At 35.9% G+C, this 14,512-nt stretch overlaps 1 protein-coding gene across 5 annotated transcripts in view; it reads left to right on the forward strand.

The window, feature by feature from the left end:
• Positions 1-14,512, forward strand: part of LOC127415640 (DNA (cytosine-5)-methyltransferase 3A-like) — a 69,128-nt gene that overhangs the window by 48,688 nt on the left and 5,928 nt on the right. For 3 of the 5 annotated variants that reach the window (XM_051654415.1, XM_051654417.1, XM_051654418.1), the window contains 4 exons: positions 2,012-2,097; positions 2,179-2,248; positions 3,042-3,160; positions 5,075-5,555. In XM_051654415.1, the coding sequence (XP_051510375.1) occupies positions 2,012-2,097; positions 2,179-2,248; positions 3,042-3,160; positions 5,075-5,210 (411 nt within the window). In that variant the 3' untranslated portion in view covers positions 5,211-5,555. Of the gene's footprint in view, positions 1-2,011; positions 2,098-2,178; positions 2,249-3,041; positions 3,161-5,074; positions 5,556-14,512 lie in introns of those variants that run through there. The other 2 variants (XR_007892968.1, XM_051654416.1) reach the window with 1 other exon arrangement.

Here is a 14,512-nt window from a genome sequence, read left to right on the forward strand (position 1 = left end):
TGAGTGGAGAACAGTTATGATTGTCATGCTGTAAGATCACATCAGACAGCATTTCCAGTAAGAATGATTTAAAAAGTGAGTTCCAAATGAATGTTATTTTTGAGCCATACATCCTTCAGCCTTACAAAGCTCTCACAGTGGAGGTTAAAGTCTTCAAAGGGAATATAGGGCATAGGGATGATCACTTCTGAATGGAACGCACCCCGAATCTTGTAGCGACATGCTTTTCCAGAGGTGAGAAGCTACTGGCAAAAACAAACAGAAACAGAAAAGGCCTCGCTCCAAAATAAAAGCTTCTGGCAAAATGAAAGCTCCATTTAAATGGAAAAAAGTATGACAGAAATATATCACTACTGTATAGTTACGTACTATTCACTGTAAAGCCCCATTCGCACTGCAAACGACTTTGTCGCTTGGTGTCGCTAGACTTTGCGATCTGTGTTGCTGGTGGATGTTCCTACTGCTGTCGCTTTAATGTTATTGGTGGACTGCACATCTGGCCATAGTAGCTTTGGAAATTCTGATTTCATTCTAATTTGACAATGAATCAGTTCGATTGCTTCTAAAAAATTTGCATGAGTGAGTGTTTTTATATAACCTGCAGCAGTGCTCAATGCATCATATCATTAAACAAGATGAATTATATTTCAATATATATATCAAACTCACTCACAATGCAGACAAGGTTTTTCACGCATTATTTTATTAGCCCATCCATGTACGTGGTTACAGACAATAATATCGAACAGTGAAATTGCTCACAGAAACTTTTAACTTCTCCATCTTGCCTGCACTTGCCTACACTGGACTCCAGTATCACATTCACTGCCTGGAGACAGATGATGTGAGCTCCTTTGTCTTCACTCTCATTGGTAGTCACTCGTGAATGTTGCTCGTCATTTGCATAAAGTTTACATTTTATCAGCTTTGTCTTGTCGCTCGCCATGGCGATTGCCAACGGTCACTACAGCTTGTGCCGCTGGAAGTCGTTCTGCTCTCGTTGAAAATGAATGGAACGTGTCGTTTTGTCGCGCGATGCCACCAGCGGTATGAACGGGGCTTAATACTACTACTACTGTACTATACAATAACGATTTTCCACATCCACACTTTGCTCATGAGCATGTATTATACCCCCAGGTAGGGTTGCCACCTGTCCCGTAAAATACGGGATAGTCCCGTATCGAAATATGAAATGATACGTCCCGTATTGAATCAATACGGGATGGGATTTGTCCCAGTGAGCTGGTCAGATGGCATCACGGCTAAATTGTTCCAGATCGATAATTTAACATTGATATAATTTGGAAAGTTTTCTTAAGGTGGAGAAGGGGTCATCTTAAAAAGTCCACACATTGTTCTGAAACATGCTAATACTGTGGAGGGTGTGATAAGGGACTGTCTGAAAAGTCCACATATAAAACTAAAACTATGGATTTGTTTTATTAAAAAAAACAGAAGGCTCAATATAAATGTTCAATAAGATGTACAAAATTACACAGAACCAGCAATGTATGAATACTAGAAGTACAGGTGAACGAAAAAAATAAATAATTAAAATAAAGTGAAATAATTTTTTTTTTTAAACATATGTATTTATGTATACATATGTAAAATAAAGAAAACAAATAATCGAAGAAATAAAAATAATTATATTTTTTGGATAAGTCAGGAAAGTTTTCAGCATATAAGAAATGATATACACTTTTTATTATTAATAATTTATAAAGCATGTATTGCTAAAAATGTGAAGAATGTTGTAAGGGACCATCTGAATATATTTCTTGGTATTATTAATCTTCAATGTAGTATTACTGACCGGTACTGCCGCTTCCTATATGCATATTACACAGTCTGAGTAGTGCACCTACTCCCTACAGGTGCACCATCCATAAACTCCACCGGCTGCCTTTCCTCGCACATACGAACCACTTGCCCCCCCCCCAAATACATTTGGAGCCACAGTATTTATTTATGAATTCACATTCACTGTTTCTATGTGTGTGTTCAGTGTAATCCAGTTATGATTGATGCTAAGGAAGTGTCTGCTGCACACAGAGCTCGATACTTCTGGGGCAACTTACCTGGAATGAACAGGTACAACTGCTGCTGAAATCCACAACACTACACCAATTGGCCTTAATTGACAAATTAAGTAACAAACTCTTTGTCTCTCAGGCCGCTGACTGCCATGGCAAATGACAAGCTTGACCTACAAGACTGTCTGGAACATGGACGCACAGCCAAGGTGGGTGGGTGTGGTCTTGTGTGTTTACTCACTATATTTTGGAGACAAGTTATTCTGCTAAGTTATTTCCATGAAAACATCTGTACTTGTTACTTTGTAGATGGACAGCAGTTCTGATTAGTAGTCGACAGACATGGGTTTTACAGTGACCAGTGCCAATACCAATATCTAGAGAGCAGGATGACCGATATAAATGCAGATAAACATAATACAATTTAACAAGAGCAAATCAGATGTACACTAAATTTTTTAAGTTAAACACTTATTTTATGCAATATTTACTCAAATTTGCATAAACTTAAAAAAAAGAAAAAACTTGAAAACAATATGCTGACTATCTATTGACAAATCTGTTGGTAGATTTTGAAACTGACACAAGGAAAAGTTAACACTGCTGTTAATCGGCCAAGCATACATTGAACCGGCCAATGCAGATAATCGCAAAATGGCCAAATATTGGCCCATTTATCGGCTTGCCCGATATATCAGTCTGTCACTAATTCTGATCACATATCAGTCTGTAAACATTTTTCGCCAATTCCACCGTTCATGTAGACTGCTATGTGATTATTTGAAGTGTTTTTTAACCCACTATGTTCTATTATTGAGGTATCATGAATTTCAGATGTACCCACCCGTAAACAGAGCTTTACATGTCAATCAAATGGTCTCGTCTCGTCGTGGCCGGTTCTTGGTCAGAATAAGCTGCAATGTTGACCAGACTTTATGCTGATAGTCATAGTTTTTGGTGGCCAACAAGGGAGTGATTCACTTGTTTGACATTGCTTTTCAGTTTGGCAAAGTGCGAACGATTACGACTCGTTCAAACTCCATAAAACAGGGCAAAGATCAGCACTACCCCGTCTACATGAACAATAAAGAGGATATCCTGTGGTGCACAGAGATGGAGAGGTGAGCCATGTTATGACAGGAACTTTCTTCTAATGCTTGTTTTTTTTTTCTCCCTCTCTGTCTTTTAATTGTATTTCCTATTGAAACAGGAGGTTGGGGTAGGACATATTGAAAGGCTAATCTCTTTTCTTAAATAGCCATTTGGCTTTAGTTTACACCACATCTGTGAACAATGATTTGCTACTTGCTGTTACAAGATGAAGGCAGGTGATATTAGTTAGAGGTGATATAAAGAGCAGCAGTCGGGTTCCGGAAGTAAAAATCCCATTCATTTTCTCCTCAGGCGAATAGATTTTTAATGATAACATGCAAACGTTTTAAAACAGACCCACTGTGAGCTCCAAGGATGTTAACCGATGATATATGTTTGTTCTTTCATCCTATTTTTTGAATTGTGTGTAATTGCTGAATTTCCGGTAAAGAACCACACTACCCATGATCTCGAAGAGAAAGATCCACCAATCAGGGAATCGCAGCGAAAAAAGTGCACCAAAAGAGCTCTGCAGCAACCACCCTCTTCCATGATGCACTGTGAATGACGCAACCCAGTCGCTTTCCCAACACTCTCAAACTACTTATATATTTGAATATTTTGCAATAAAATAAAAATGTATTATTTCACTTTAACTTTAAATCAGTAGTTTTATTTTTTCCACTGTTTTTCATTCGATTACATCGGTTGCAATGCTACATGGGATTGTAGTTTATTCCCTCGCTTAAGACGTTAAGTACTTTTTTTAAGTACTAATTTTTTTGTCCGATTTTCACAACCTAGTCTCATAGAATGAACGTTACTAAAACTAAATTTTTGCTAATTGACTTTTACATGCCGCATTCTGTTTTGCCGCAGTTTCCTGGTGAAATTGACACTAGAGGCACTACAATAACTGCATTTTATTCACTTTCTCGCAAATCACGACTGCAATGGCTGATTATGACATTACTGACACTTTTACTATAACGACAATTGAAAAATGACACATTTGAATGCTTGTATTACAGAGTCACCTACATTTACACACTTATTCCAATGTGATTAGCTTCTGCAGTAGCTCAACTGATGGAACTGCAGAGTTGCTCAACTCTGCAATTCAAGCCCAGCCAAACACGGATTTGACATGTGAGATTGAAGTGTCATAGAAAGCACACGAAATGACGTGGTTGCTTCAGAAAATTTGCTTTTGTTGTTGGATTAACTTTTTCCACGCTATCGGTTTGGTTTAGGTATTGGTTAAGGGTAAGGATGTCTGCTTTGTTCACCTCTCATTTGCTTTTAAAACATTATTGCTTACATTTAGGTTCAAGTTTTAGGTTAGGGAGATAAGTATTACTCATTAAAACCTCCATCTAATATTCCCCTTAAAAACCTCATTTGATTACGACAACATTTCACTCGCTTTTGGTGCCCCCTCCTGGACATTTCACTTGTAAACTGCAGCCAAACATCTAATGAAGTTCATGAGATCAGGCTGCGTTTTCATATACATTTTTGCTTCAATTCAAAGTGTTAGTGTTAATAATAATGTGATTCACCTCGCAGCTGGTTGTTTTGGATCATGGCTTAGAACTCTTTTATGAAGGATTTTATGAAATCACAAAATTCTTCAAAAACCAAGACGGCTGAAAAAGTAGGTGGGCAATGTTGCACTCTGTTGGCATTCTAGAGAGCATTTTATTGGACAAAAATTTGGATATGCCCCTGAGTTTTGGTCTGTTTTCCCAGATGATTATAAACTTTAAAATTTTGATCTGCTTAAAGATTACTTTGTCAATTTTTAGGTGTAAACCTAACTAGCATATAGATCATCTCAAAGCAAACAGACATGGTCTAATTTTGATTTCATGGGGTCTTTGAAGAGGACTCAAGTGTGAAAATATCCATTAAATCATCTGCTGTGTGTTTGTGTGTTCCAGAGTTTTCGGCTTTCCCATTCATTACACAGACGTCTCTAACATGAGTCGTCTCGCCAGGCAAAGGCTTCTGGGAAGGTCATGGAGCGTGCCTGTCATTCGCCACCTCTTCGCTCCACTGAAGGAATACTTTGCCTGAGTCTGAAACTCCGCCCTCCAAATGTCATTATGTCCCTCCCCTTCCTTATCTACATATCCAATAAGCTCCACCCTCTTGTGTTCCTGTTGCTGGTGGCTTGTGAACAGCTGGTGCTATTCTGATATTAACCCACTAGACAGCCACACTTCAGCTATTTATTTGAAAACATAACTGAGTCCACATTTTTATCTCTTATTTTATCTTTTATGTATTTTATTGTCCATTGTTTCAGGGGTTTTTTGTTTTTTTTGTCATGATCCAGCTCTGACGACTCTTTCTCTCTCTCAAAACTGGTCGAGACAAAATGTGTGTGTGTGTGTGTTTGCGAGTGTGCGTTTGTGCGAGCGGATTTATATATATATATATATATATATATATATATATATATATATATATATATATATATATATATATATATATATATGCATACTGTATATTTAGAGCACAAATCGCTAGTTAGATAGGTAGGTTAGCCCTGTTCCCTGATCCTAAATCTAACGTTACACTGTGTCCTAACCAGGAATGTTGATAATTTTCAAAAGTCATTTTTCTGTCATCACTGAAAGCGAAATGCTGCTGCGAAGCATCAAAATCACAGCCAGTCAGAACTTATTTGATGTTTAAAATACGGGTGAATCTCATGAAATCTGTCATGAAAATATCTGGGTCATATTTTACCATAAAAAAAAGGAACTTATGTTTTTCATTAAGACAGTGAAGCTTCTTTTTATGAACGTTACATTTTTAGCATTGTGACTATTTTCATGACAATTAAGCACATTTTTCTTTTTCTTGTAGTATTTTTTTTATGTCATTGTGGTATTTGTTACTGTCTAATTTATGCATATTTTAATACAAAAAAGTGTGTACTGTATTTCTGGGTCACATTTCAGCTTAAAATCAAAGGAAAAAATAAGATAATTATATTTTTCATAAAGACAATGAAGCCTATTTTTAGGAAGATTCTTTGCATTTTTACATTATTTTCATAACAATTTAATAAATTTTACCAAATTCTCAGTACTGTATTGGGAAAAAATCTCATTATTGTTACCATAATGTGGAAAAAAATAATATGTAAATTGCAAAGTATTCATCATGGTAGTATTTGTTCTACTGCATTTATGCTGATTTTAAAATAATAAAAAAATCTCTTATAATTCATAAATAAAATAGATAAATTAACATTAAAAATTATTATATTCACTAGTAGTTTTATTGCAATACAGTACAAAAGAAAACTGTAAAAATTACTAACGTGAATCTAATGAAGAGAATCGGTATTAAAATGAGAATTTAAAAAAAACTAAAAAGTACAACATTGAGATGTGTTACAGTAATGAGAATTTGGGTGGAAATGTGCTTATTTGTCATGAAAATAATGTAACAATGCAAAAAAAACAAAAAAAAAGTCTGGATGGTCCTATGGTTCCAAATATAATTTAGTATTTTTTCTATTGATTTTGGGGAAATCTAACGTATATAGCAATTTAACATGTTCATGAAATTCACCCATATGTGGAATGGGATTTTGGACCAATGAGATTTAACTTTGGGCGGGGCAACATGACTTTACAGCAATGGAAACCAACCAAGCGGAAAATTGTCATCATGGCTGGTTAGGATAACAGATCTCAGATTAACATTTAAGAGATGTGATTCATCATTTAATGCTTTATAGTGTCACGGTTAGGAAATGGTATGGAACATGTACACAAACACTCATTTTCACACATACATGAGAGAGAAGCTGTGCATGAAGAATCAACAGTACACTGTTTACAGATGATTGTACGGTACTACTAAACTACAGTAACTATTCATTCAAAAATTGACTAACTATGGTGCTCTCTCTCTCTCTCTCTCTCTCTCTCTCAGCAATACCAACGCAATGTCACGTATGAGGCCTTACTGTTGGGAGCCTATAGTGCATATACATTGAGAGAGCTGTATTACACACTCATTCACATCCTCTCACACTGGAAACTTAAAGGGGTAGTTAACACAAAAATGTTACAATTTTTATCATTTATTCACTCTCATGTTTCATGATCCTCCTCTTCCTGTATGTTCATGTTTGCTGTTGTCTTGATGCAATATTCCTCCATCAAACAGACGGCAAAATCAAACCTTCCACATATAGACACAGCTGGACTGATTTCCATAGGATTGTACAAAATCTTGCTGGTTTTAGGGAATACTTATCCAGATACCACCACTTCTACTGTACTTCAGTGTGTGTGTGTGTGTGTGTTCAGTGAGGTATCAGGGATGTTGTTGCATGTTTCTACTGTTGGTGCATTAACTCGATAGTGCTGCAGATATTCCATGGTGCACACTCATGGTGCTTTGTTCTCTTTCCCACTCTTTCCTAAATTGTGTTCTGCTTTTGGTTCGGTTTGGCTACGTTCACACTGCAGTTCAATGTGGCCCAAATCTGATGTGACACACATGTGCTTGTTTACATAGCACACCTGAAAGCCATTTATCGCAACAACAAAAAAAAAAAGCGGCTGAAGACACAAAAGCGCCGATCGCATGTAAGCTGTGTACTGTTTTCTCCATTATACATGCGGCTCTGTAAGTAAGCAGCTTACTACACACCAACTTAATAACGCTGGTGTAAATAACAAACTTGGCGTCTGAGGACGACTTTGCATTTTTTGTTCTTTGTTGATTTGCTTAATTTCCTGATGTCCCACAGTTGCTGCTGTGTTTTTGTTCATTACCTGTCCATTGTGACCTGCCGCAGCATTTTGCTGCAATAGTGGGGTTACTCTCTTATGTCATACTCCGGGCTCTTGAGCATATACGCACATGTGCACTCTTTAAAATCTATAAGAACGTTGCTTATGCGGTTACATGGCCACTTAAGGCGCATTCTCTGGGAGAAACCAAGATGTGTTTTAACGGCTTTCTCTTAACGTGTATCTTAAAAGGGTGAGCAGAAAATTGGATTTGAGCACTTTGGATTGCGGCGTGAACATCGCCTTTCTCGCTCTCGCTGAACTGTGAATAAGGATCAGATCAGTGTTGGGTCCACATTCTAATCTTTACAATTCTAGCAATCTGAGAGTTTGGTGTATTCTGTGCTCCTCACTCGGGATTCTGGGAAAGTGGCACATCTGTGTGATGTCATAAAAGGTGGTCACATGGTGCTCCCAGAATTCCACAACACTGTGGTAGGCGGGGCCTCTTTTGCAGCCTGATCTCATAAAAAAACATGTGACTGTGGCTACATTTTTATTAAATAACAATACGTGGTTCATTACATGTATCACAGCAGTTCCGGGGTGAAATGTCCACTGTGTGGCGCTAAAAGAGAGTTAAATATTCCCCCGAACAGATGAGGTTAAGGTTAATGCTCTATAAAGTTTAAAATCAGCAAAACCGACCTCCCTACCCTAAAGCAAATGCAAGATGAAAAGCATTCTTTGCATCACAAGTGCAATTTGATTGCACTTGAACAAGCTTGTAAATGTAGTTTGTTATGTAATGCAAACGTTAAATTGTATCGCCTTGCAAGTCGTGCCATAGTAAAAGTGTTTAGATGTCATAAGATAGTATTGTTTGAGGAACAGAGCGAAAAGTGTTTAGGAACTGATAATCTGCCGTTTTACTCGTGATTTGTGTAAAAGGGAATAAAAGTCGTTGTTGTAGCGCCTCTAGTGTTCATTTCACCAGGAAACTGCTGCAATATGTGCCACGTAAAAAACATTTTGTAAAAATGTAGGTACATTAATTTGATTCTATGTGACATGTTTGCTCTTGGTGTGATTTCACACATGAATTTCACATAAACTGGATTACTCTACAACTCTACAAACCGTGCTGTTTTATAATCCTGTTTCCAGTCTAACGTGAACAGGACTCTGGTGCTGACAGAGATGCTCATTCTGTGCTTTGAAATGGAATATTTTTATATGAATTTGTTTAATTGGCCCTCGCTAGAGTGGAAGAGTGTATAAAGACCACATTTAAACTAGAAAATTAAACTTTTTTTTGTTTTTTGTTTTTTGTTTATCTAATCAAACGGGCACATTGGTTGTTATATTATTTGAGTATTGATCATTGTGTTGGAAAATATGCATTGAAAGCAAGTTAACCAGCTCATTACCTGAATATTCTATGGTTTTATTTGAAGTTTTTTGTCTCAATGCAGATTCAGACCTTAATGGTTATATCACATTTGTTGAAATATGCTTTTGGCCCACAGCTTGTAGTAACTCTCTGATTTAGCTCATGTTGGGAAGCTGATTTAAGGGAAAACGTAATGCCATTTGGACATTTAGGAGTTTTCAGATTTTTGTTTGCCAATAGTTCACAATTTAAAAAGTAATTTACAGTATATTTAACTAATGTAAAAACATGATTCAAAAACATGATTGCAAAATTCTAAATTACTTTTTTTAATATTTTGACTAAATTGAACATTCTTTATGCTACCAGTAAGTGTATTGTATTATCAGCTTCGTTAAGCACATTTGATCATGTTTAAATCTATTTCCAAGAATTACTACAATTTTTCGTCAAATCGCATAAAAAAAAAAATCTGAAGAAAAGAAAGTCTCAGATCTGGGCCTGGATATGACTTACAGACACAGTGCTGCCAATTTCTGGAGCCATACCACATGTGCATAGTTTATTTGGTTTTGAAAATAATTGTGATGTAATTCATTGCTATTAAAATAATTTTACCCCCCAATATTATGTAGAGGGAGAACTAGAGGAGCTTGCACACAAGTCAGCAAAGGTTTAGCTGTCCAGTTCATGACGGTTGAAAATGAACATATAAAACGCAGGGTGTTTTTCATAATAGCAACAGACTCCTTCAGCAGAATCGTTGTGGCACTGTGCTGGGTCGAACCGCTCGTAGCCTTATAGTCTTTTTGTGTTTGTTTGGTGAAGGCTGGTAAGTCCTGTAATGCAACGTGAGGTTTGGCTGTAATTAGTCAAGATTTCAGTGGTAAATGAATTGTAGATAAGTTTGCCTTTTTTAGCATTTTATTATGTTTTGTGTGCTGGGTGTTTTTAAATTCATATAGAGTCATTCTGACATAATTATTGGCCTGTGTATGATTATTTGCATGGCTGTTATAATAATGGGGTGTGGTCAAAGGCGGAGCTGTGAGCCAGTGATGTCGAGGGGCGTGTCCAATTAATGCAATGAGCAGAGAATTCTTTTGTATTTATGAACTGTGGGAAGATGATTGACAGGTGATAAATTTGAGAGTGAACCGATAACATGGCGGGTTCTTGTGCAAAGTTATTTTAGGAATGAAGTCTTTAAAGAAAGACAGTGAAGGCGTTTCAAAAAGGTGCTATACAATTTTATTCTTAAATGATAAATGACAAAATAATGATGTGAAACTATATCGTTGGCATTTAAGATTTGACTGGTCTTGACAATGACTGTTTTATGTTGTGTAGTCTTGAAAAAGCACTATTATTTTACTCTTTTATGAATATATTTGCAAAGGCATTTTAACTTTGTACTTGATGAAAATGTAAAAGTAACAAAAAAAGAATAAAAATGTACAGATTCATGTGTTTTAGCCTATAGACATTACTGTAGTATGTGCCTCTCAGTAAGAAAAATGTATATGTACTGGATTCACATGCTGCCTTCAAGTCACGTTGGAATGATCATTTTTACAGGACAAGTGCATCTGAACGCCACCACAATATCGTAATTACCAGTGTGATTTTCTCCGAGCCCTTTTAATGTCAATTAAAGAATCATGGTAGAAAAAATTTGGTTTTGATCATAATTTTTTTTTAAAATGTACTCATTTTATGCAATTTGTGTACTGTTGATGATGAATTGAGGTAAATCTTGTCAGAAGGCACTACTCGTATAGGTTAAAAGGTGACAGGCTCACGCGACCAAACTACATTTCCAGAGAATAATAAAATACATAAAGCATCAATTAATCACTAGGGCTGAAATGATTCGTCGATATTATCGACAACATCGACAATAAAAAAATTGAATACCGAATAGTCGTTTGATCTCATTTAAGGTAACATAAACTCTAATGATGACGCGTGAGAGCAGCACTGCAGCTCACACCTGACTTGAGGAGAGGGAGAATTACACAGCACACAGTCCAGATGCACTCTAAACTTTCACAGCTTCAGGTGATGTAGATCGCAAAGTACGAGGGAATTATATGTACCGATCTAAGGGGGAAAGATTGAAACTGTACCCGGTTGATGCACACTCTGTCGCGGAGATGCTTGTCCCTCGAGTGCGCACGCTTGCTGCAGCTAGATTATAACGTGATTGCTCGCAACTTATTGTATCATAATACAGTATATGTGTCACTGTGCATTTCTTATTGTGAAGAAAATTGGCAATAAGCAGCTTTAATAAGAGAGATTTTGTTTTTTTGTGAGTTTAAGATGGATGGAAGTGAACGGAAAGGTGAGAGAGGGTAGTCTTCGCCCCATTATACACGGCAACAAAATACATTTTTGATTTGTTTTTGTTTTGGCTTGTTTTCCGATATAAATATCTAAAACTCCTTTAAAACAATGTGCATTTTCTTTAGCAGCTATACTGCAGAAGACAAAAAAATTTATCTGAGAATGCTGAATATAATATTAAGAATACAAATATTTTAAAATATCTAAAAATACTTTTTTTTTAAAAAAAAAGATGCATTTACCTGAGAAGCAACATATAAGATATTTAGACTTGCTTTTAGAGAATAGATCTTGAATATAAGTATATTTTGTCTTTACTGCACTCACAGAAGTATAACCAAGTGAAAAAATACACTTATATACAAAATACACTTATATTCAAGATACATTCTCTTAAAGCAAGTCTAAACATCTCATATGTTGCTTCTCAAGTAAATGTATCTTGTTTTAAGGATTTTTAGACCATTTTAAATGGAAAACAAGACAAAAACACATGATAACAGTAGGATTTTTTTGCAGTGAATTTCTTTACTGAATTAAAAGTATTTGTTTTCCCTTTATTTCAGTGAATGTCACTTAGAGGTATTTTTAAAAGATGATTTTGTTCTCTTTATTGTTAGTAAGCATGTTTAATACAACTGTTTAAGTTGGGGCACAAGCTGAATAATCGGTTAAGAGCTAATGATTAATCGTTGCAATAATCGGCGAATAGTCGAATAATCGTTCGCTTAATCATTTATAAAAATAATTGTTAGTTGCAGCCCTATTAAACTCCAAATGCCCATAACCTGCTGTTCGTCATTTTGTTGCACTGGCGCTAAAAAGCTTCCCATCTTTATCAGGAGGTGAAAAAGAAAGAAACGTGAAGTTGTCAACATGTCCAACATTTTGTCTGACCAAAATCACTTGAGTGTACATCACGTCGTAATACGACTTCCGAACTCCTAAGTAGGAATTTTCCTGGAGGACTTGAAGGCAGCAATATTGTACACTGTTACTTAAAGGAATATTCTGGAATATTCATTTGTGGCATAAATGTTGATTACCACAAAAATATATTTCAACTCGTCCCTCCTTTTCTTTAAAAACAGCAAAAATCTGGGTAACAGTGAGGCACTTACAATGGAAGTGAATGTGGACAATGGAAGTGGGAGGGTTTAAACAGAAATGTGAAGCTTATAAGTTTATAAAAGCACTTACATTAATTCTTCTGTTAAAACTCATGCATTATTTGAGCTGTAAAGTTGTTTAAATTGTCATTTTTACAGTCATTTTAGGGTTTTAGGATTTGTTGACATTACATCGTCATGGCAATGATGTAAAATTGGCTATAAGGTTAGTAAGTGATTTTATAACACTAAAATCATGTTAACATGCATATGGTTTATGTCTTGTGGCTGAACTTGTGAGTATAGACACAAAACAGTGAGTATTTTAATGTTTACGGATTGGCCCCATTCACTTCCATTGTACTGTAAGTGCCTCACTGTAACATTGATTTTTGCTTTTTAAAGAAAAGGAGGGACAGGTTGAAATTATTGTGGAAATCAATATCACGCTACAACAGCTGTCGATTGAGCTTAACTTGTATTGAACATGGAATATTCCTTTAACCGCTTGGAAGTGATGGCAAAACTACATTACCCAACATTCCTTTCTACAAATTCCATCCATGTGCTCTTGCTATGGTCAGACTTTAATGTTTTTTTTTATATATATGTGATTGTTGTTGCCTCAATATTTATTGCCTACAACCTCGTCAATCTTATTCAGTCCATTTGTGTTACAGGTCTCTCTCTCATACTACTAGCATACTACTTTCTGAATACCGCAGTTCTGTATAATGCCTACTTTTTTTTAAATAGTTAAGTGAAACAGTAGGCATTATTATACAATAAACGTCTCAAACAGTAGTAAGCTATGCTGCTTTGTTGTCACATGGCCTCATTGCATTGCATGTTTGATTCAGAGAGTGGCATTCAGTTATTATCTTAAGGAAGATCAATTCAGAACACAACCTCATTCTTTCTCAACTTTCTTCATCCACTTAAATAGGTTATGTCACATTCTCTCTCTGTGGCTGAAGTTCTGTTGTGTTTTGATGGTCTTTGGGGTGTGATAGTAGCAGTTCATCCTTTAATAACTCTGAGTGGAAGGAAAGACAGCTGAACACAATGGCTTCTTTCCTGTGCACTTGTGCTAGGAAACACTTGAATTAAATGTACTGTTTTTGTGCTAAAATAATCCTCGTCCTGTCTTTCTTGCGTTAAAAGGATAGTTCACCCAAAAATAAAATTTCTGTCATCATTTACGTAAGCTTATAGTTTCTGGTATGACTTTTTTCCCCTCCATTGAGCACAAAAGGAGATGCTTGGCTGAAAATTAGCCTCTGTAACAACTCTCATTACATAGTATGAAAAAAAAAAGAAGATGCAAAGTAAATAGTAGGCTGACATTTCGCCCAACAACTGGTGGTTCTCAAACATTGGTTTGAGAGAATAACGTTCATCTAAAGAAAACATACATATTGCACTCAATAATAATATTTAGAAAGAATTTTGCACGTTAATTTGCAGTTTAATTTCAACAGTAACTCTAAATATATTTTGGAATTTTATCTTTAATCTTATATCTTCGGTGAAGTAGGTGCGTGTGAACTGATGGTGTTAAAAATTATCCTTGTTACAACCAGCGCTGTTCAATTCCAGAAATTTTGAAATCGAATCTGATTCCTAGTTTCGGAAACGATTCGACTCCGACTTGTTTTCTTATTGAAGCCCGTTTCTGCCACGTCAAATAAATGTAAAAAAAAATCCAGCACACAAGTCATTATTTTGAGATATTATCTCATTATTTCGAGACAATATTTCAAA

Source organism: Myxocyprinus asiaticus, chromosome 25, assembly GCF_019703515.2.
Source record: "Myxocyprinus asiaticus isolate MX2 ecotype Aquarium Trade chromosome 25, UBuf_Myxa_2, whole genome shotgun sequence".
Taxonomy (NCBI): Eukaryota; Metazoa; Chordata; class Actinopteri; order Cypriniformes; family Catostomidae; genus Myxocyprinus; species Myxocyprinus asiaticus.